General features: G+C 38.7%; 1 protein-coding gene across 2 annotated transcripts; it reads right to left on the bottom strand.

Moving 5' to 3' along the window:
* Positions 1-1,459: 1,459 nt before the first annotated feature.
* On the bottom strand, positions 1,460-20,397 carry LOC124869006 (cysteine-rich hydrophobic domain-containing protein 2). 2 transcript variants are annotated; one of them, XM_047366708.1, is made up of 6 exons: positions 20,290-20,397; positions 6,774-6,828; positions 6,093-6,248; positions 5,886-5,942; positions 5,753-5,812; positions 1,460-4,548 (listed from the first exon to the last, which is right to left on the bottom strand). In XM_047366708.1, exons 1-6 carry the CDS (start codon positions 20,382-20,384, stop codon positions 4,498-4,500), a joined length of 474 nt encoding a protein of 157 aa, XP_047222664.1. In that variant the 5' UTR covers positions 20,385-20,397; the 3' UTR covers positions 1,460-4,497. The 2 variants fall into 2 exon arrangements, with proteins under 2 accessions (XP_047222664.1, XP_047222663.1); XM_047366707.1 differs by lacking the exon at positions 20,290-20,397 and adding an exon at positions 15,133-15,454.
* Positions 20,398-23,497: the final 3,100 nt, after the last annotated feature.

Genomic DNA, 23,497 nt, shown 5'->3' with positions numbered 1-23,497 from the left:
TGTTTTCATTGATTTATTGTTCATTTTGTACACAGAAATCTGCCCCGACAACATTGAGTCCTTCGATGGAATCAGTGCAGTTACCGATGTGTTACAAGCCAAGATGGGACACTTTCTTGCTGCCCTATTGGATGTGTCTTTTGATTTGCTTGTCAACAAATTTTTTGGCTTGCACAATAAAGCCCCCATGTATGGGAACTTAAATAAAATAGGAAAACAGAATTACTGTAATTAGTGGTTGTGACAAACATATTAGAGGTTTTTGATGTGCCTAATGATGGGTAGACAACTTAAAAACAAATATGTACATAACATAACAGGGAGGCTCGTTTGTTAGACGGGTAAATCTAGAGCCTTTTGACCCAGCTCTCTGTTTACCACAATGGACCGGCAATGCATCCGCAATTACTGCATTGGCTGCACCGATCCATCTGTTGATCTCCTGCTTCAATTTCCGATCACTCTTGAACAGAGACACCGAGATACTTGAACCCCCCTTCCCTTGAGGCAGGAACTCCCCTCCAGCCTGGACTGGGCAAGCCACACTTTTCTGGACAAAAACCATGGCCTCAGACTTGAAAGAGCTGATCCCCATCCCTGCTGCATCGCACTGAGCTGCGAACTGCCCTAGTGCATGCTTTAGGTCTTGGCTAAAGGGAGCCAGCAGGCCCACGTCATCTTCAAAAAGGAGAGACGAAATCCACTGGTCCCCAAACCAGACTGTGCGACCCTTGGCTGCGCCTAGAAATCCTGTCCATTAATGTTATGAACAGGACTGGTGACAAACGGGAACCCTGTTGGAGTCCAACATGCCCTAGAAACAAGTCCGACTTCTGACCACAAAATGCTGAGTAATTATGTTCAGGTTATGATAAACTTTAGCTCACGCGTTGCAAACATCTTAGAAACTAACAAGCACTGCATTATAGTGATTGTGTTTCAAACATTAATTCCAGAAACCTGAAGGCAACTGTACATGAACCTCTCCTGAAGAGACTTGGAAATGTTTTTGAAAACATACTGAACATTTAAAACATTTCCAATCTTTTTTTTTTTTTTTTTTTGCACAAAACTTAAAACGCCATCCGTTGGTGAAGTTTCTGAGTGCTGTGTCCAAATTCAGGGACTGCATCCTTCGAAGGATTGGTTTATGTAGGCCGGATGGCCGCAAAAACCGTGAAGGCTGGATGTGATTGGCTGTTAATTTGGACGGTTGACTGAATTTCTTCTGTCAGTGCTCTTAAAATGGATTAATGCAATATTGGGTTTGCTGAAAGTCATTACACTAAACTCGTCATAGCTTTAGGCATAACTGAACACAACGGATGAAACGGGAAATGACTTGGCGTAATGTCCGGATGTATTTGCAGAAAAAAATAAATCCTCTTTTTGGCTATCTTCACAAACTTAAAACAGAGAACATCCTAAAGATAAACAACAAGGAGTAACAAAGACAATATACATTGTCTATTTTATTGGTAGTTTTACTGTACATATATCTACATGTGGATATATCTTTTTCTCACTCACACAAACAGATTACACTCTGGATCATATAAAATGAAGCATTTCTGTGGAATTTGATCACGCAATCAGCACTAAGAACTCAATATGCATCTGCCATTCACTGTGCACATATCAAAACAAAAACAAACACCTTGTGCCTTGATTCACAAAAAGCAGAGGACAATCAAAAAAGTAGAAAAGTGACAGATGAACCAAAATGCTATACAGCAATAATTAGCTGATATTTGTCTTTCAAAATATAAAGTAATATTTTTTTATCTGCGGGTCAGTGAAGTATGTGCTTCTGAACAAAAAGATCAGAGGCATCAGAAAGTTTAATCAGCATTGCCATTTTTTTCCTTCTCTATCTCAAAACAAACTCCAAATGAATTATTTTAGTTATGTATTTAGTTAGTCAAGTAATGTGTGATCTTGTACTCCTATACATGAGAACTTGTCGCAACTGTGGAAAATAAATGACCAGGCTTATTGTTAATGCTACATTTTGTTAACCATGTCCCCTGAGTGCCACCCATACAATCACCAGGGCTAAAACAGGATGGCTTTGTTCAAATTTCACAGATATACGTATATATATTCTCAATCAACACATGGATGTTTAGACACTGGTGTGCAGACAGGTTGGAAAAACTTAAAACCTAGAGCAGCCTCTTAGAAGCAGTCTTTGTTGATCCCAACTTGTCTCTTTAACAATTGTTCGACATACGTCATGAAACTGATGGGTGCTTTGAGTTATGATGTGTAAGATGGAACCAGTTGGACACAAAGTCCACGAAGTTAATGATGAATGAAAACCGTTCCTAAGTGTCATATTAATCATTTTACTTTAGGTGCCATAAATTTACCTGTTATCTTCTAAAGTGGGTACTATAGGTTTTGTACTCTCTACTCAGTTAGGTATGGGTGGGTTTGAGGTATCAAGGCAAACCAAGGTTTTTAAAAGCTTGGGCTTTCAAACTGCCACAATATAGTCATAACGATGCAAGAATTTAGAGTCCATCTAATGAGAAGACCGAGAAAGTGTCGGAGTGAGCTGACTTCTCTTCACGCCATAACCATAGAGTAAGAGCGCTGCCCCTTTCCCATTGGTTGCTGCACACTGCTGGTCAGCTAACTGAAAGTAGACCACAACATGTTTCCCTTGTTTACAAAATAAAAGGTCTGCTGTTTGGAAACATTTCCCGTTCTGAAAGCTGAGTGGCATGTCTGGTATGCAGCCAACTGCAGGACGGCTACCTCAGCAAATAGCCCAATTAACCAGCTATCGGCTTGTTATACTACCCGTGTCACTGTGTACAGAGTACAACCTCAAAAAGGTATTTTCTGCATATAAGCACATTTAAAAAATCTATTAACTGTAGAATTCAACGTTATTTTATCAGTTGCAGCTGTTTTAAGTAAAAGCAATCTTCCGGCTATCCTGTATCCCAGATACAGTGAAACTGCTGTATTTTTACTAAGGTTTATGAAGCTGTGAGAATCTCATTCTGGCCCACACCTAGTCGCACGTCTTTGATGTGTTCAAACTTTAGATTGATAGAATGACACCCTTAAAAAAAAAGCCTATATTTACTAGGAAATCACTTACCTTGTTGATCACCTTTTAGTTACTCATAACCAGCTCAACACTCCTAATAATACTAGTGAAAATGAACCTGTCAGTAAAACAAAACACAATGATGCTAAGTGGGATGACTGTAGGGTTTCCACCTTAGGAAGTCTTTCGTTGGTAAAAAAAACATTTATTAGTGCAACTTTTAATTCATGCTTCCAGTTTGGGAGCAGTCTGCTCAACTTTAAACACCTTGGAAGTCAAATTTAAGCTTCTCTGTCAACCAAAACACCTGAACTTATAGAGACATCGCTAACAGCAGAGCTTTCACCCTTGTCTTGGACTCCAACACTTCAACAAGTCAAGCTCTGCAGTTGGGTGACACAGGCCATGAGAAGGAGTGTAGGACTCGGTAGACAGAGTGCTTCACTGTTGACACTTGACTACAAATTTAACAAAAGGAACAATCAAGGATTTCCATGAACACTATAGGTACACAAGCCCACAAAAGAGCATTGTGGGTAAAACATTTAAAAAACAAAATCTTGTTTTGAGGTCTGTTTCCTGTTTGATTGCTTGTTTCTCTGTCTGACCCACACCCACATTTTGCAAGAATCGTCTGTCTCTTTCACCAAGACAATAAACAAAACCTGATCCATAAAACAAAGGAACACTGTAAAGGAAAGTTTTTGTTCTTCATTTCCAAGTTGCTAGGCGACCAGTCCATCACTTGGACACAAACAACATTGAAACCTAAATGCTTTGGGTAAACTGTGATGCACAAAACCCTGTTTATACAATAAACAGTGCAGTCAGACTGTGTGATTGTCACTGGTTGTGCACAGGATAAAAAGACATCCCATGGTTGAGAAGTGAACCTTGACATGTTGCTGTGGACTTGTCTCCACTGCCTCCAGCAAAGATCCAGAGCACCAATCCAACAGCTCTGAAAACACGGCAGTATATTTTGCCTGTGAACTTGACAGTGCGAAATATAAAAAGTAAGATTTTGTTCTGACTGAGCCATGTGCTTTGTTCAGGGATCAAAGTTACAAATATCCAGTTTTTCTGTCCGCACTAAACTCAAATTGAGGGTCCGGTCTTCTTTTCGGGTTTCAAAATCCACATCCCAGCCCATGGCTGCTGCTCCGCATACACTCTGCAGGCTGATGCGGGTCAGCAGCTGCTCAACAGAGCATCAGTTTGACCAAAAGGTCAAACTTCAATGGCAATTCCCTCAAATAAAAGCAGGGGACTGATGGATTTGTAAACAAGGATGTAGAATAGGTATATTTGAGAAAAGAGGGGCGAACAACATAAACACTAGTGGAGTATTTCAGAGGGAGGAGTTTCGCAGCCATTGTAGCTTCAGCACAGAACTGGGCAGCAGTGGAAGTTGCAGCTCTTCTCTCCTCTTGTTAGTCTGGTTTGAAGATGGGAATCTTGGGAAGGAACTCTATTAGAATTACCTGTAGATCAGAAAACAATTAGACTGCAAGTTATGACTCAAAGATGATCAAGAAACTGTAGTTATACAGTTGCATTTTGTTAATAATTGCCACTCCTGATACCTTACATGCCCATCATGTGGCATCAGTAACTTCTAAGTCCAGTAAAACACCACTCTACGTTTCATCAGAGCTAGGAGGTCTACATTAGCATTGTGATTGTATCCCACTTGACTCAGTCATTATGTAGTCAGTATCCGTACAGCTACAGTGCTTGGTAGACAAACAGCTACAGTGCTTGGTAGACAAACATCTTGCTACTGATGTCAAAGTGCTTACTCTGCTTAGATATGACTTGTTAATAATTTGGCTTGTAATATATTTCAGTGTATTTCTAGTTAATTATGTGGGGACAAAATGTGCAGCATTTCTTTACAGACTTAGTACTATGCTTTGAACCTCATATAATTTAACAACTACTGTTTCAGCTGCTTTCTGTGTAGCTGTCTTTACACCTACATGTGTCTAAATTAGGAGCTACCGCTGACAATTCTGTCTCTTTCACTGTGAACATCATTGCAAAAGACAAAAAGAGACTTATTGTTAGAGAAAACCCAGAATTGGTAGACTGACACAATACTGTACATGGCCTATAATACAGTTTAGCAAGATGTGCGCACGAAAACAACTTTGCAAAAACTGCCCACGCAAAAGGCAGTCGCACGGTTCACTGGTGGGGGTCGGTATGGCTGTCAAAAAGATTTAATAAATTAAAAAAAACACAAACAAGAGAACACCGAGACAGGTATCAGGAGATGAGTTTAACTACGGACTCAGAAACCGATCATTAAACAATGCCTTGAGTGGGATGCAGAGACTGTATTTGGGACTGGATTCTTTTTATCCTTAGTAATATCTATCAGCAGTGTCTGAGCATAAAACAAAATTTGATAAAATATACCTGAATCAGTTTTTAAAAGGAAGCTTGCTTACATCCTTGACAGGAAATATGCAAAGGTATAAATTCCTGAAATCGTTACAATGGAGTAGAAATTTGCTGCCTATATATGTCTCCTAATTATTGCATTTTTCTTGTGTCAGGTACAGCTTCAAAAACTTTTTGTACTGCTTGGTTTTTATAGCTCCTGTGAATGTGTTCTCAAGCACTGCTTTAACACAAAGCCCCAAGGCAGTAAAAAAACTAAAAGCTACAACTTATACTCACATATTCCATCATGTTGTTGGTTTCACACTTCCTTTTGCTAAGTTTCCAATGCACACACAACTGCAAAAGGAGTGAAAGAATGATGAGATTTTGTAAATCTTTAAATCCAGCATAAATCGGTTTGTTCACCCACCTTGTGGTAAAGTCTGTTGTTTTCCCACTCTAAAAGTTTCTCTATTGATCTTCTTGTCTGGGAGGGAAAGACAACATGTCATGTAAGGTGATGTTGGACTGTCCCAGATAAATGGCCTTTGACTTGCATTTACAGTGATGATGATGCAAATCCAACTTGGTTACTGTGAGATACATGAAGTGAAAGATAGCATGGACTGTCCTTTACCCTTTTACTGAGGCAGATAACTGGCCACAAGCTGAAGCCCAGAGTGCAGCAGCAGCAGAGGCAGCCACACAGGAGCCATCGCACGTTCACCGGGAGGGTCTTCCTCAGGCAGCTGTTCACTCGATTGATACTGGCTTTGAATTCCTCTGGCGCCACCTATAGGAAGCCGACCATCATACAACAGTAAATACAGTCTAATCTGACACACCATTAGATCTTATTATTACATTGTGTAGTGTTAGTTTGTATTTCTTATGAAAGAACAGATATTATGTGCTGGCTGGTGGCTGAAATGTATTGTTTTAGTAAAAAAAAAAAAAAAAACATAGTACATCCTAGAGACTACCACCTGCGGTTAAAATTTATGTTGTAAATTTGTATAAAAAACATTAATCTCTGGTGTTTTAATTAGGTCAAAGTTAAGTCAAAGCAGAGCACAGTTACAAGTCTACTGAGAAAATTTTTATAAAGGATAGAGCAAAAATAGCATATCTGTGGAGCTTTCGGTGGTTAACAGTCAAGTAATGTGGCAAATATCTGGTAAAGAAACACCCTCATTTAACATAGGCCTGTGACGCATTGTTGTGCGAATCTTACAGGTTCCACCAGTCCAGCCGAAAACATGAATGGGCCTGAGTTAAACAGCCTATTTTGTTGACAAGCAGTGTATGTCAAACTCACCTTCCCTGTAAGTGCTGAAGGAAATTCTGACTCAAATTTGTTGCTAAGTCCAAACCTGTGGAGTAAGAAAAAATTATTTTACTAAACTTAATCAAAGATATCTTCTAAAATGTCTTCATCAAATAACCTTTATTCATTTATATGAATCAGGAAAGACATCTGCAATGTATATTCTAGTGAGGTACTAATCAATCAGCCAGTGCTCAAAATAGGCCAATATTCCCCTCTATCAGTGCTCACTCATGATCGGCAGGTCAAATACGGACAAATTGGACCCACCCCAAGGGTCCTTCCACCATCGGTCTGTAATCTCATCCACAAACGTTCTTTGTTAAAAGTTTATTGAAATGTGAAATTCAACAGTGAACTGTACAGAAACGTACCATTCTAGTATCGGTGAGAAGTTTATTCATAAGGTCGGAAGAAACAGAGATTTAAGAACCTATTTTAAAAAGGAATCTGTATTTTCTACAGCATGTGTCGACAGTGATTAATCCTGACTGCAAAGAGCAAGAGAGATGCTTTCAGGAGGGAACAGGAAGCCTGAACATGTTACAGCAAAGTTGCTGCGTTTTATTTCTCGTTTGTCAAGAAAGTTGCTGAACTTAGACATGCTGGGAATAAAGGACCCTCGTTTTCTACAGAATGTTTACGTAATGCTAGCCATGCTAACCATGCTTCTATTATAAAAAGATGATGTACATCCTCGAAAGACACAGAGGGTAGGTAAAAAGTGCAAACGTCTGAAAATCAAGATGTTCACTTAGACACTGGCTGTAAAAAGCAACTGTTCATCTTTACTCTTCAAGTGTGTGACATGTAAATCCTCTTCAGCTAAGGAACTTACTTTGAGTGTTGAAAGAAAACTCATAAAATGTTCCTAAGTGAAGGAAAACACCCTCAATCAATGTGTTGTAGTGGATGTAAAACAATTATCAGTTTCCTGATACAATTATCAATTATCAGTTTCCTAAACTCATAAAACCCCTACTTTTACTTTACTCTCCAAATGAATCAGAGTTATTTGATTCGTCTGTAAGAAACAGAAATCTTCAGAATACTATAAAGATTAAATAAGGTTGCTGTTCTATAGCTTTATTAAGTTAAGATGCCTTGAGAAATTGGGCCAATAAATATACTATACTGAGCGCTACCAGGTCAGTCTGACAACCACACTCTTTAGTGTGGGTGCTGTTACTGAGAGTATAAGACTGAAAGTTAGTAGGGATGCACGACATATCTGGACTAACATCAGCATCGGCTGAGGTTAGTCATTTTGAACATACTGGTATCTATACAATAAGTATAACTGGGCCAATATTAATTACTGATGTTTATTCCCATCTTGTTGCCGTTTGTGTGTGTTCCGGGAGGGGAGTAGGTTGGCCTTGTGGTATTTGTTTGGGCCTGTAACAGTGATAGTGATGCAGCGCAGGATTGTGGGGTGTTAAACTGAGGCAGAGAAGGGATGTCAGCAGAGTGGTTGTTTTTTCATAGTGTTGAAAGAATATGGAAATATATGTAATATTGATGTAATAACAGTAAATAACAGTTATCAGACAGGTTTTCATATTGGTGCAGGCATACTTAGCTAAATTTATTATTAGTGATGTGTTTAAAAATTAAGTCGGAGGGAGCACAGAGATGCAAGAATCTATGTAAAAGGAAACTATTGTATACAACACGACAAAACATCTAAATAATATAAAGATAGAGACTTTCAATAGATAACAGGAAAGCTGAATAAATTAAAGGTAGGATGTGCTTTTTCATCCTTTTGAGCTTTCAACCTCTTGTGAAACATAACCGAAATGTTGGCAGCCTTTTGCAAATCTCGTAGTTAAGGTAAAAGCCTTTAGGAATACACCCACATTGCAGTTTAAGTAACGCTGGCTACACTAGTCGCTAATAGAAGATGCTACAGCCAATTGTTTTGTCTTTTTTTGTGATAGTAAAATATTGCTCAACAGCAGCTTCTCTCCTTCTCATCATTACAGAGCATGAGACCACCTCTGCAACTGACAATCATTAATGGCTGCTAAGGGCAGGAAAGCTAGAAAAAAACATTTTAAATGCTGTAGTTTTATGTTTATAGTTCTGAAAGAAAAATAGGAATAAGCTAGAACATGTATCAGCTTATAAAAGCTTTACAAAATCTAAGGAGATCAGATATCCTCCACAAAATTCTGATCGGCGCATCTCTAAAGTCTATCCATCTTTCTGTCCCAGGACAGATTTACATTCACACCGCTAAACATACCTCTGACTGTGGTCTGTGTGACTGGATCTAAATGTGACCTCGGTCCGTCCTTTACGCAGGTTTTTAGCACAGTCCATCCTCAGTCTTTGTACAAGTTTAATTTAGTTGCTGTGCATTCAGCTCCCCAAGTTACCATATTTATGGAAATCAAACATTTTTGGAAATTTGAGGTTTTCTTTTTTTTTTTTTAAACAATTCAGTTTAATTAGTTTTTATTTTATAACATGCACCATCCTTAAGCTATTTTTGGATTTTGCTGTTACATTTGTTACTACAATACAGGTTTTTCCCCTCTTCTGACTAGGGATGGGTACCGAATTTGGTACTTTTATGGGTACAGACCAAATTCCGTCGAAACTAGAGTACCTATTCACGTAAAATCAAACTCGAAAGTACAGCTCTACTTTTCAAAATGCGGTGCAGATTACACTCGCTGCAATATTTGTGACGTGAAGTGCAAGGCCAGCGGCGGGAATACTTCTAATCTGAGGAAGCACCTGGTTAAGCACCAGATTTCTCAAGGCTGAAGAAACACAATTTTCGTCAGCCTCAGATCTACGGCTACAACTCCTGCATTCGGCACCGTTAGGACGCCTGCATCTGTTAGCGTCTCGTTGTCTGCAGCCAGCAACATGGGAGAAGAAATGTTTGAAGCAACTGAGATGTTATGATACAAACAGCTGGATGTTGTTTCATATATTCATTAAAGTTTATAGATTGAGAAATAAACATGTTATATTGAAAATTTTAGATTTTATTATTAAATTAATTAATATTTATTACCACATACACACAAAAGCACTGAAAATTGGTACCGTTTAGTATCGGTATCGGTTCCCAGGTACCAAGCATCGGTATCAAGTCGGTTCATAAGTGAAAGGTATCCATTCCTACTTCTGATGCACATTAGAATTTGCTTCATTTTCATATTTAAGTTATTCTTTATCCTACTGAATTGGTGTTTTTATGTAACAACAGCATTTACACTGCTGGTCCAATGCAGGGATTGGGAGAAATGAAGAAATTTCAGACCTGTAGTTGGTCGGGTTTGCTTTCACACAGAGATTTTTTAGACCAAACAAAGTCATGCAGTTGAAGCAAATTGTTTCTGAGGCAGTATTGAGTTGATCAAGAAGAAAAAAAGCAGGAAGAAGAGAGTCTACTTCCTCTACTTCTACTTCTTCTGCTCAATGTGCTCTTACGTTACATCCTCTCTTCCTGCTTCTAGTAAGCTGGCCCGGCATGCATTCCCACTGCAAGTCAACCACTCCAGGGTCTGGATAAACTGTGCCGTGACCAGCACATTGCCAGGGTACAGTTCTCTGGTCCGTAGCTCAGATCATAGTAGTCTACTAAATAGACTCCATCTGACAAGAATAGTCTAATCTAGTCAGATGGAGAGTATTTAGTTTTAAAATCAGTATGCAAAGCTCAAAAGTTAATCTTGACAGCTTATCTTCCATAGCAAAGCTGGTTTAGAATCATCTTCTCAATAAATCTGAACCAGTGGCCATAAAAAAACAAACCTATGTACTGAGGTAAACAGTGGGACCCAGGAGCTTCTAAACTGTGTAACGCTTTAGGTTCTGCAGGTTTAGGTGGCAATCAAGGCTGGAAATCAACAAATTTACAAATTAATGTACATTTAAAAAGTAGCAGACAAATTTGATCAACCTCTCAACCACTCTGGAGGGTTTGCAATCTGAAGATAAGGACAGCTCTCAGTTTCTACAACTGACCTCTCTGAGGCAATAATGTGCCCGAGCTGCCGCCTGAAAATCAATGTCACGTTATAATAAACAAATCAAACAAGATCAATTGAAATAAAAATCACACTCAGCTTTATTGCCAAGTTTGTATAGACAAACAAGGAGTTTGACTCCAGTACAATTTGCTCTCAGTGAGAATTTTATTTTTGGTTTACTTAGCAGTGGAAATAAAGAATAGCTCTGCACAATTAATATTATGAGAGGTTTTACCACATTAAACACAAAATAACACTTTAAGTGACTACTGCAGTCTCCAACTTATTCAATCCCTTAATCACACACCTTTTTAGAGCCCAAACGGTTCCAGGTTTAATTAATCATTTCAAAGAACAGAATCTCCAAACCCCTTTAGTCTACCTACAGGTCCTTCTCAAAATATTAGCATATTATGATAAAGTTTATTATTTTCCATAATGTCATGATGAAACTTTAACATTCATATATTTTAGATTCATTGCACACTAACTGAAATATTTCAGGTCTTTTATTGTCTTAATACGGATGATTTTGGCATACAGCTCATGAAAACCCAAAATTCCTATCTCACAAAATTAGCATATTTCATCCGACCAATAAAAGAAAAGTGTTTTTAATACAAAAAACGTCAACCTTCAAATAATCATGTACAGTTATGCACTCAATACTTGGTCGGGAATCCTTTGGCAGAAATGACTGCTTCAATGCGGCGTGGCATGGAGGCAATCAACCTGTGGCACTGCTGAGGTCTTATGGAGGCCCAGGATGCTTCGATAGCGGCGTTTAGCTCATCCAGAGTGTTGGGTCTTGAGTCTCTCAACGTTCTCTTCACAATATCCCACAGATTCTCTATGGGGTTCAGGTCAGGAGAGTTGGCAGGCCAATTGAGCACAGTGATACCATGGTCAGTAAACCATTTACCAGTGGTTTTGGCACTGTGAGCAGGTGCCAGGTCGTGCTGAAAAATGAAATCTTCATCTCCATAAAGCTTTTCAGCAGATGGAAGCATGAAGTGCTCCAAAATCTCCTGATAGCTAGCTGCATTGACCCTGCCCTTGATAAAACACAGTGGACCAACACCAGCAGCTGACACGGCACCCAGACCATCACTGACTGTGGGTACTTGACACTGGACTTCTGGCATTTTGGCATTTCCTCCTCCCCAGTCTTCCTCCAGACTGTGGCACCTTGATTTCTGAATGACATGCAGAATTTGCTTTCATCCGAAAAAAGTACTTTGGACCACTGAGCAACAGTCCAGTGCTGCTTCTCTGTAGCCCAGGTCAGGCGCTTCTGCCGCTGTTTCTGGTTCAAAAGTGGCTTGACCTGGGGAATGCGGCACCTGTAGCCCATTTCCTGCACACGCCTGTGCACGGTGGCTCTGGATGTTTCTACTCCAGACTCAGTCCACTGCTTCCGCAGGTCCCCCAAGGTCTGGAATCGGCCCTTCTCCACAATCTTCCTCAGGGTCCGGTCACCTCTTCTCGTTGTGCAGCGTTTTCTGCCACACTTTTTCCTTCCCACAGACTTCCCACTGAGGTGCCTTGATACAGCACTCTGGGAACAGCCTATTTGTTCAGAAATTTCTTTCTGTGTCTTACCCTCTTGCTTGAGGGTGTCAATAGTGGCCTTCTGGACAGCAGTCAGGTCGGCAGTCTTACCCATGATTGGGGTTTTGAGTGATGAACCAGGCTGGGAGTTTTAAAGGCCTCAGGAATCTTTTGCAGGTGTTTAGAGTTAACTCGTTGATTCAGATGATTAGGTTCATAGCTCGTTTAGAGACCCTTTTAATGATATGCTAATTTTGTGAGATAGGAATTTTGGGTTTTCATGAGCTGTATGCCAAAATCATCCGTATTAAGACAATAAAAGACCTGAAATATTTTAGTTAGTGTGCAATGAATCTAAAATATATGAATGTTACATTTTTATCATGACATTATGGAAAATAATGAACTTTATCACAATATGCTAATATTTTGAGAAGGACCTGTATATAGTTGTAAGCAAACCGGGGCTTACTTTTTTGGTGGTTGGGGTTCAGTGAAGGGCCTCTTCTGCATTTCATGAATGCTTTACTGGGGAAACTGGTTTTGCTGCCATTAGGTCTAGCAGCAGACAGTCAAGGTTTTCTGACCACATGTGTCTTGAGGAATCTGTTGGCAGCTTCCTTCTCCTGCTACATAAGGGTGGTGTAGCCACTGTTCCTTTAATGTTGGTATCTTTTGTATCATTTTCCTTGTTGTGCAAGGCAATGCTTTCTTCTCTGAACTTTCTGGACAATTCTCTTGACTTTGCCCTATTTCTATCATGCAATGAAGTATTGCCGTGAAGAGTCTGGGTATTTAAGGGGATCAACTCATGAATTCAGGGTCATGAATCATTTCAAAATGCAGTAGTTTTGAATGTAGAATGTAGTGTATTGAATTTAGATAAAGTCCTTGTAATATGAGCTTTATTTAAATATTTAAACCAGGGATCTCAAACTGCCAGTCCTTGAGGGCGTTCTAAGGAGTCCTTGGTTCCTGCAACATTTAGAGAGTGTCTGCTAAAATACGCCTGACCCTATTAAATATCTCATTTGCAGAGCTCTGTGGAGCTTGACTGCATACTAAGGAGGAAATGTATCCATTTGATGTAGGTAGGTATGACGAGGGCGCTTCTAAAAGTTGGAGGATGCTGGCCGTCGAGGCCTAGAGTTTGAGACTCTTGTGTAATCTGTCTACTAAAAATGCCTTAACTTAGAATTTTGCCAATAAACCAAATTTTTAGTGAGGATTTGATAATTGTAGGCAAAACAAAACCTTAAGTTAACTTGTTTTTTGGTAACCAATATTACACAAAAGTGTGTGGTTGATATACATTTTTCCCCATTAGTTCCTGGTGAAAGACTATTTAACTTTCCACCCCTAACTGGGATCAGCCTTTAATTTTACAACCTAACTGGAACAGAGAACCTTCAGGGACTTATGGGTGCTGTAGAAACCTCTCTTTTAGATCGCATGGAAATAGCTTCAATGTCTTCATCTTGCAGGAACTGCTGACACACTCCAGCCACATGAGGTCTAGGATTGTCCTGCATTAGGAGGAACCCAGGACCAACCGCACCAGCATATGGTCTCACAAGGGGTCTGAGGATCTCATCTCGGTACCTAATGGCAGTCAGGCTACCTCTGGCGAGCACATGGGGGGCCATGCAGTCCTCCAAAGAAATGTCACCCCACACCATTACTGACCCACTGCCAAACCGGTCATGCTGAAGGATGTTGCAGGCAGCAGATCACTCTCCACGGTGTCTCTAGACTCTGTCATGTCTGTCACATGTGCTCAGTGTGAACCTGCTTTCATCTGTGAAGAGCTCAGGGCGCCAGTGGCGAATTTGCCAATCCTGGTGTTCTCTGACAAATGCCAAGCGTCTTGCACGGTGTTGGGCTGTGAGCACAACCCCCATTTGTGGACGTCGGGCCCTCATACCATCCTCATGGAGTCGGTTTCTAACCGTTTGTGGAGACACATGCACATTTGTGGCCTGCTGGAGGTCATTTTGCAGGGCTCTGGCAGTGCTCCTACTGTTCCTCCTTGCACAAAGGCGGAGGTAGAGGTCCTGCTGCTGGGTTGTTGCCCTCCTACGGCCTCCTCCACGTCTCGGTGTACTGGCCTGTCTCCTGGTAGCGCCTCCAGGTTCTGGACACTACGCTGACAGACACAGCAAACCTTCTTGCCACAGCTCACATTGATGTGCCATCCTGGATGAGCTGCACTACCTGAGCCACTTGTGTGGGTTGTAGAGTCCGTCTCATGCTACCATGAGTGTGAAAGCACCACCAACATTCAAAAGTGACCAAAACATCAGCCAGAAAGCATCGGTACTGAGAAGTGGTCTGTGGTCCCACCTGCAGAACCACTCCTTTATTGAGTGTCTTGCTAATCGCCAAAGATTCCCCCTGTTGTCTTTTCCATTTGAACAACATCATGTGAAATTGATTGTCAATCAGTGTTGCTTCCTAAGTGGACAGTTTGATTTCACAGAAGTTTGATTCACTTGGAGTTATATTGTGTTGTTTAAGTGTTCCCTTTATTTTGTTGAGCAGTGTGTGTGTGTATATATATATATATATATATATATATATAAGCATATATGAGCTACAAACAATAAGTGGAAAGCGGGTAAATGTGTGAGGAAGTTATAAGCAGCTCCGCCTTGTTTAGCCTCCTGTTATGTTAGCAGCTAGCTCACCAGCAACGGATAAAACCGTTTGCTAACACTTTTACACCGAGACCGCGGCGGTGACGTTATTTCTACGGTACAGACAGAGCTCCCTCCCGACAGCGATGGGCTTTACCGGTAACTTACACCGTGACGTGGCCGGACCCTCGCACCACCACCGGGTCCGGAGCGTACTTGAGGAGTTGTTCTTCCGCGGCCCTGTCCTCGTCCTCTTCTTCCTCCTCCTCTTCGTAGATTTCATCAAAGTCCTCCATCATTGCTCCCCGGCCGTGACACCGGGAGAAACACGGTGCCGACTGAGAGAGAAACCTTTTTAACTTAAAGAGTCAAGACGAAACGTGTAGAATCGGCACAAAAATATCAAGTATTCACAAATCGCTCAGCGAGCTGCGAAACAAAACATCAACATCCGCTGCTGGAACTGCACGACACCGGAAAAGGGACGGAGACGCACTTCCGTGTTTTTTTTCACCCTTCTTTTTTCTTCTGCTTCTTCTTCTTTCCTAAACGACTTATCATAGAAAATCCTATTTTCTCTCTATTTAGTATCGATTTTAGTTGCTGACGTTCCTCTGAATACTTATTACATTCTAATAATACATGCTCTACTGTTTCCATCTGTTTACAATAATTACAAGTCCCTATTTCATGCGTCCCCATTCTGAAGAGAGAACTATTAAGTCCAGTATGACCAATTCTAAGTCGAGATATAACAACCTCTTCTTTCCGCCTACTATTCATACAATTATTACCCCCCACATACTTTTGAATTTTATATAAATCTCTACCAGTGTCATAATTATCCCATTGTTCCTGCCAAACCTTAAGGATTTTATTTTGAATGATAGATTTACCCTCACTTTTGTTTAAAGGAATACTTAAGTTAATAATATCTGATTTCATGGCCCTGTTTAGCTAATATATCTACTTCTTCATTTCCCTCTATTCCTACATGAGCAGGAATCCAGACCAATCGAACAAAACATTTCTTATTATATAGCTGAACTAATAAGTGATATATACCTAATAATAAATCTAATCTACAAGATTTGCCAGATTTTATTCTTAATAATGCAGCTTGACTATCTGATGCAATTATGTATTTACTTTCTTCCCTAATATTATCACGCAACCATTCTAAAGCTAACATAGTGGCAGATAATTCAACTGTAAAAACTGCTAGATGATCTGTTGTTCTCCTTTTAATCATGACTTTATGCTGTGGGATATTCACAGCTGCTCCTGTTCTGCCACTATTTGGATCTTTAGATCCATCTGTATATATAATTATAGTATCTTTAAATCTTCCAAAATAATTATTCACTATAACCCATTCTGGAGTCTTTCCCTTTTTAAGTAATTCCCCCAATTTCAGATCAACTTCTGGTGTGATAAATAACCATGGTGGAATTGGTGGCTGTGGAACCGTAAAACTATACTGGAACTGAGTCAATCCAAAATTATGAGCTTTTATGTCCCCAATCCATCCAAATCTTTTACAATCAGATTTCTGATTGTCCCAACAGTCCTGCAGCACAGCCTTGGTTGGATGATCATAATTGTGTTCCTGTAGGTTTACCCAATACACATACATTAGCTTCAATCTTCATAATCTTAAAGGAAGCTCACCAATTTCAACTTGCAAAGCAGCTAAAGGAGATTATCTAAAAGCTCCACAACATATTCTTAACCCTTGTGTTTGTTCACTATCAAGTTTCCTCAAATGGTTATCAGCAGCTGCCATATATGCTATAAACCCATAATCCAAGGAAGATCTCATGAGAGCCTGATATACTCCCAACAGCGCACTTCTTGAAGCTCCCCATTCCTGTCCAGCGAGACATCTCAACAAATTATTAACTTTTTTACATTTATTTTGAACTGATTCTATGTGCTGTTTCCAAGTTAATTTTTCATCAAATATGACACCTAAAAACCTCACTTTATTCACTTGTTCAAGCTTCTGATTATAAAGATTTTAATTAACTTCCTTATGTCTTCTATAAAAACAAATAACTTGGGATTTTGCAACTGACATTCTAAATCCCCATTTATTTGCCCAACCTTCCACTTTCAAAATGGCATCCTGCATCTTTTTCTGCAAATATATAAGATTATGTCCCTGCACCCACAGAGCCCCATCATCTGCAAATAAAGATTTCCCTATACTACCATCTATCTCATCAAAAATATAATTTATCATTATATTTTAAAAAATTGGACTACACACACTGCCTTGTGGGGTACCATTCTCAATAATATATCTATTGGAAAAAGCAGTCCCAACTCTAACTTCTATTTCCCTACCAAACAGAAAATCTAAAACCCAGTTATAAATCTCACCACTTACGCCAAATTTTTCTAATTTAATCAATAATCCCTCTTTCCATAACATATCATATGCCTTTTCTATGTCAAAGAACACAGCTATCACTATTTCTTTATTTGTTTGAGCTTTCCTTGTTACTGACTCCAGGCACAATACCGCATCAATCGTATTTGTCCCTTTACAAAAACCACTTTGAAAAGGACATAATAAATTTTTACTTTCAAGAAAATACGATAGTCTATCTGTCACAATTCTTTCCATTATTTTCCCTAATTGAGATGTAAGAGCTAAAGACCTATAGTTTGAAGGGTCTGTTGCATTTTTACCTGGCTTCAACACAGGAATTATAACTGACTGTTTCCATGCAGCAGGAATTATCCCTGTCTCCCAAATCAGATTAAAAAGTTTTAAAATAACAGTAAAAGATATATCATTTAAATGTTTAAGCATTATATAACAAACTTGATCTTTTCCTGGTGTTGATTGTTTAGCATTAAAAATAGCTTTTTTTAGGTCATACATAATAACAGGCATTTTAGCTCTTGATCTGAAACTATTCTCTTATTAGTAACTCCTGGATTTTCAGCTAAAATCTTCTCTTTATAACTCTTTATATCTTCAGATAAATTTTCTGAACTATGCACTGTAATTAACGTTTCTGCTAATAACTCTGCATTTTCTTTATCACTAACAGCTATTTTCCCATTAATTTCTAGAACAGGTAATGAAAATTTATTCTTAACACCATTCGTTTTCTTAATAACTCTCCATACATCACATAATTAAGGTTTCTCTTCCAATAGAATTACAATACTGCCTCCAACATACCTTCTTAGCTGCTCTAATAGTCTTCCTAACTATAGCTTGTGCTTTCTTATATTGAATTAATGCCTCAAAAGTATGCCATCTCCTTACCAATTGAAAAGTTTTATTTCTTCCCCTTATAGCAATACTACATTGCTCATTCCACCATGGAATAGATTTTTCACTTCCTCTTCCCCCTGTTTTAGAAATTGCAGTTTCAGCTGCATTAATAATAACAGACACGATTTTTGAGTTACATAACTCCACATCAGAAAACAAGTTTTCATCTAGTTTATCACACTGGTTTTTAACTAAGTATTGAAATAATTCCCAATTAGCCCTACTTAGTCTCCATCTTGGAATCAGTACTTCCTCTTCTTTAACTAATTCAGAACCAACTGATATTATAATCGGGAAATGATCACTACCCATAGGATAATCACTCAGCATCTCCCAAGATGTAAATCCAGCTATTCCATTTGATACTAATGTTAAATCTAAAACACTTTCTAAATTCCTATTACAATCATACCTAGTCGGACATCCATCATCAACACAAACCAGTGAATGTAATTCAAGAAACTCTTCAATAGCCAATCCATTTGCATTTGACTCCCCCATAAAATATTATGTGAATTGAAATATCCACACCATACAGTCTTTCCTTCATTCTGTTCATTTATTTCATAAAGATGTTGAATGGTCAACTTCTTGCTAGAATTATACAGATTAATCACTGAAATCTGACCATATTCTATCCAGATCTTAACAACTATTAATTCATAATTCTGCCCTATTGATTCCACTTTGTATCTTATACCATCTTGCACAAAGGTTGCCACCCCCCCACCTCGTCTTTCCTTTCTATCATTCCTAATTGTTGTACATCCAGGAATTATTAAATCTAATTGGGGCTTAAGCCAAGTTTCTTGAATGAAAATCAAATGAGGCTTAATTATCAAATCAGAAATGTATTTCTTAAACTCTAGACCATTACTAATGAGACGTCTTGCATTCCACTGAACTATAACTAACATGAAGAAGAAGGGCCACCACTGCCTGATTGAAGTAGAGTAGATTGTGTCTCATTCAGTTTTTCCTTAATTGATTCCCAGCTAGCATTCTTAAAATCAAGATACTTTTGGGCTGCCTTCACAATTATTTGAATTTTTTCCGTTTTCCTTTGTGTATGAGCAGTGCAATTTATAACCTCCACCATGAATAAAACAAAATCCTCTTTCCTCATGAGTAGCGTATCATCTTTAATCTTACTGCATTCTAGATAATTAGAACTTTCTTCTTCAACACCTGGTCACATTCTTTGGATGCATCATTGGTTGAACAGGCACTTTTTTAGCTGCTTCTGCATAAGTAATCCCCGCAGAGATTTTAACTTTCTGTACTTCCACAGCTCTTTTACTAGCTGCACATCCCCTGAAACCTGAACTATGTCCACCTCCACAATTACAACATTTCAAAGGAGCTCCTTCCTCACATTTCCCATACTCATGATCCCCAGCACATCTCCCACATTTCTGTTTCCCTTTGCATACTGTCGCAATATGTCCACATTTTTGACATTTAAAACATGGCAGTGGCCGAGGAATAAATGGTCGAACATCATAACTCATATATCCCACAAACACTTTGTCTGGTAGAGTTTTCTCTTCAAACTTTATCATGACAGAAAAACTATCACTCCTTTCTCCATTTTTGTTTCTTTTCAACCGTCTGACTTCAACTACTTTCCCTCCTGACATATTTGATTTAATGTCATCGACTGGCACATCAGGAGAAATACCTGAAATAACGCCGCACACATATTTCCTGTTATCTAGTATTCTCCCCCTTTCATTCTCACCTAGGACTTTTTTTATATTCAGCACCATTTCTTTTGGTTTAACATCATTACAAATGATCAATAAGGATCCATCTCTCAACACTTTAACATATTTCACTTTTCCAACAAGTGAGTTCATTTCTTTAGTAAGTTTAATTGGATTCCACTTCCCCAATGACACACCTCTTTAACCGTTTTCAAGACTATTTTAAACTCTGTCATCACAACTGTTTCTCCTTCAGCCTCAAAAACAGATGATTCTGTTTGTTGTCTTGATTTTTTGCGTTTGTTTTTATCTTTTTGAGTATACCATATCTCTTCATTTTCCCCGCCATCACAACCCTCGTCCATTTCCACGAGATCCCTCCCTGACACGTCACTTCCCTCTGACATCTTTCCAACCATTCACAGCCCAGCCGTTCCTCATCCGCCCCGAGAAGTCACTCTCCCCTTCTTTTTTCAATCATTATTTTTTAATTTAAATTTCAAACCAAATGCTTTTTTGACGTAACTTTTATAAGAAAATAAATATTTTGAAAAATACATATTTATTAGTCATGGAAACCACTCTGTGCTGTATTTTAATAGTAATCAGTAAGACTTTATATCCTGAGCACGTTTTCTAAAATCAAATACAATACAAGGAGATTTTAAAGAAACTAAAACAAGAAATAAGCAATGAAACAACCATCAAAAGACAAAAAAATTTTAAAACAATTAACTATAATGACAATTATTACTATAGACAACTACAATGAAATGTGATTTAAATTTTTAACCTGACAAATCTAAGCCCTATAAAAGAGACATTAAGTATATAAACAGTTTAAAAGCATTAAAATCTGGAAATTCTAAACAACTTTTTTAAAACGTAGTCCAACATGAAGACAAATAAAAAACTGGTATAAAATATTTTTTTATTTTTATCTAAAGGGTGTATTCCCAGTGGTAAAAGTTATTTTCCTGATTGAGTTGAGGTAATTTAATATCTAAAATAATTGTCCAAGGGTCATCGTGAGACATTGAAATGTAGTTGTGTTTTGTCAGCATAGCTATAAAGATTAATGATGTATCTCCGGAGGACGCCTTCCAGTACTAGCAGGAAAAGATTCAAGAGTATTTTTAACATTAATGTTAAAAAGTTAGGATGCCCCATGAAAGTCTGTGCATTATTTGGACATATACATGTTTGGTATCAATTTGGAAAGAAATACAACCAAACAATTAAAACTGAAGAAAAGAGCTTCCAAAACTTTTTGTTAAATATAATTTGAAGAAAAAATGCAATTTTAGGTGAGGTAGAAGTAAGGGCACATCCAGATTTATTCCAACTTAAAATGCCTAAAGCAATATACATTTGTATCACAACAGGTGGAGATGATTAAGACATTGTTACACGGTGTTTTAAAATTACAGTCTATGAATCCACAGGTGCATTTGCATTAATATAGACTGTTTAGCCGATATCTATGTCAATGGTTAAGGACCTAATAATTAATATTGTCGGCAAATAAAAAATTTTATCTTTCTATTGTTTAGTGTTTCGTTACCAACATGTTTTTTGTTTTTGACTTAAAGTGATATTTACGTTCCTGACTTGAATCTGTGGTGCAAAAAATTAGGTTAAAGGCAATAAAGCCTCCCACCCTCAAAGTCTTGAAGCTCATCACCAAACATAAATCATCAGGATATAAGTGTGACTGCTGCATTATCCATAAATATGATTCTGTTGATTATTAAAAAAGTTTTTTTTTTTGTTTTTTGTTTTTTACCGTGTCCTGTCCAGCAGAGTATCGCTCAGAATTGTTGTCTGAGTGCCAAGAAATTGCCCAACAGATTTACTTTCACAAGCAGAGCATCACAGTTAATGCTTTAAAGAAACTTTATTATAAACTTCTTTGGGAATATTTCAATTGTTACGGACATGGAGACTGAAATGAAAAGGAAAAAGGAAGCTCAAAAAAGAGAGAGATGGGGAAAAAAGGGGAGAAAAGGAGGAAAGAGTGGAGGAGAGAAAGAAGGATGAAGAGAATACAAGATTACACCCTGCTTGCTTATACACCTGCAGCTGTTTGTTTTTTTGTTTGTTTGTTTGTTTGTTTTTTAACAAAATATTACACAGTAATTCTGAATGTAAAATGTACTTAGTGAGAGGTGCGGCCCATTGTAGAACATCTGTGTATCTGTCAACACCTGAAGCTTAACACCTGTGAGTATGGGTTTGGACGCGCTTTTGTATACAAGGTTTCTCCACAAAAATATGCAATAGCAAGTGTGAGGACCCACAGGCCTGCCCCATGGTCCCTGAACGGACACTGAGGAGATCCGAGCCACAGACATCTAAAGGCCCCCCAAAGCACAGGAACCCCAGGAGAACCACCGCCGGGACTACCGCAACCCCCCCAGAGAAGAGCAGTGGAGAGTCCCAGGGGAACCACCCAGCAGCGACAGTGACAAGACTGCAGCCTCAGTTTCCTGTTCTCGGGTAACATTAGTGGCACCCGATGTGGTCTTCAGCTGTTCCAGCCAAATTGCGGCAAGGTTTGTGTTGTCAGCTTAGAGATGGTGTTCTGCATACTTTAATCGTAACAAGTGGTATTGTGGCATTTTTGTCCCCACAGACATTGGATAAGTGGTTTCTGAAACCCAGTAAAAGCCTGTGTGTTTTTGATATATTTTGACACATGAATATTTAATATCTTTAACAAAAAAATTATTTTTATCAAAATTACTAGTTATTTAAATATATAACAAAACTGAAAAAAGTCTTTGTCTCTTTAAACTTGAGATATTTAGTTTGGTGTTTTCCTGACTGTGAGAGAAACACCATGGTGAGATTGGAATAGTTATCTGATGCCATTAGAAAGAAAACTGTGGAAGGATATGAGTCCAGTTAGAGATTTTAAGAGGTTTCAAAAGAAGCCGCTCAGCCCTTCCACTGTATGGAAATAGTCTACAAGTGGAGGACAGTCAAAAAAACTGCTGGAATCAGGTCTCACGGTCCCAGCAAGTTCACCCTGAAGGCAGAGTGCAAGATGCTAAAAGAAGTCTCCAAAAACCCTAAAAGGGTTAAGGGATTTACAGCAGCCTGTTGTTACTGTTGATATGAAAGTGCATGCCTGTACAATCACAAGGAGATTGCACAGGTTTGTGCTATGATGAAACGTTTGCTCTCTAAGAAAACCATGACGTTTCCTGGGATGAACAAAAACCAAGACTTCAGTAATAATATTCTTCGGACAGAAGAGTTTAGACTGCAATTATTTGTGAACCAGAACAAAAGACATGTTTACCATAAACAAAATAAAGCATAGAGCTGGAAATGTCCCGGGGATCCAACTGGACCTAACAATATAACAATTATCAAAATATACCAATAAATCCACCAAAAACATGCTGAGAATTAGGAAATAGTAAGTCCTGGGCCAAAGGACGAATGGACAGACAGACAGACAGAGCAGTACCAGCTAAGGTAATTATGCAGTTTGAAGCTGAAGCTTCAAACTGCATAATCCCAC

This window comes from Girardinichthys multiradiatus, chromosome 5 (assembly GCF_021462225.1).
Source record: "Girardinichthys multiradiatus isolate DD_20200921_A chromosome 5, DD_fGirMul_XY1, whole genome shotgun sequence".
NCBI classification, from domain to species: domain Eukaryota; kingdom Metazoa; phylum Chordata; class Actinopteri; order Cyprinodontiformes; family Goodeidae; genus Girardinichthys; species Girardinichthys multiradiatus.
Note: the sequence above shows the minus strand (reverse complement) of the source record. Positions and strands in the feature narration are given on the sequence as shown.

Bases quoted from the DNA above. Each gene is read 5' to 3' on its own strand.
- LOC124869006 (XM_047366707.1), bottom strand. From the start codon at position 15,263: ATGATGGAGGACTTTGATGAAATCTACGAAGAGGAGGAGGAAGAAGAG. The intron at 6,829-15,132 runs GTAAGTTACCGG...CTTACTCCACAG, and splicing joins GGGTCCGGCCACGTCACGGT to GTTTGGACTTAGCAACAAAT. The intron at 6,249-6,773 runs GTGAGTTTGACA...GGCTTCCTATAG, and splicing joins CTTCAGCACTTACAGGGAAG to GTGGCGCCAGAGGAATTCAA.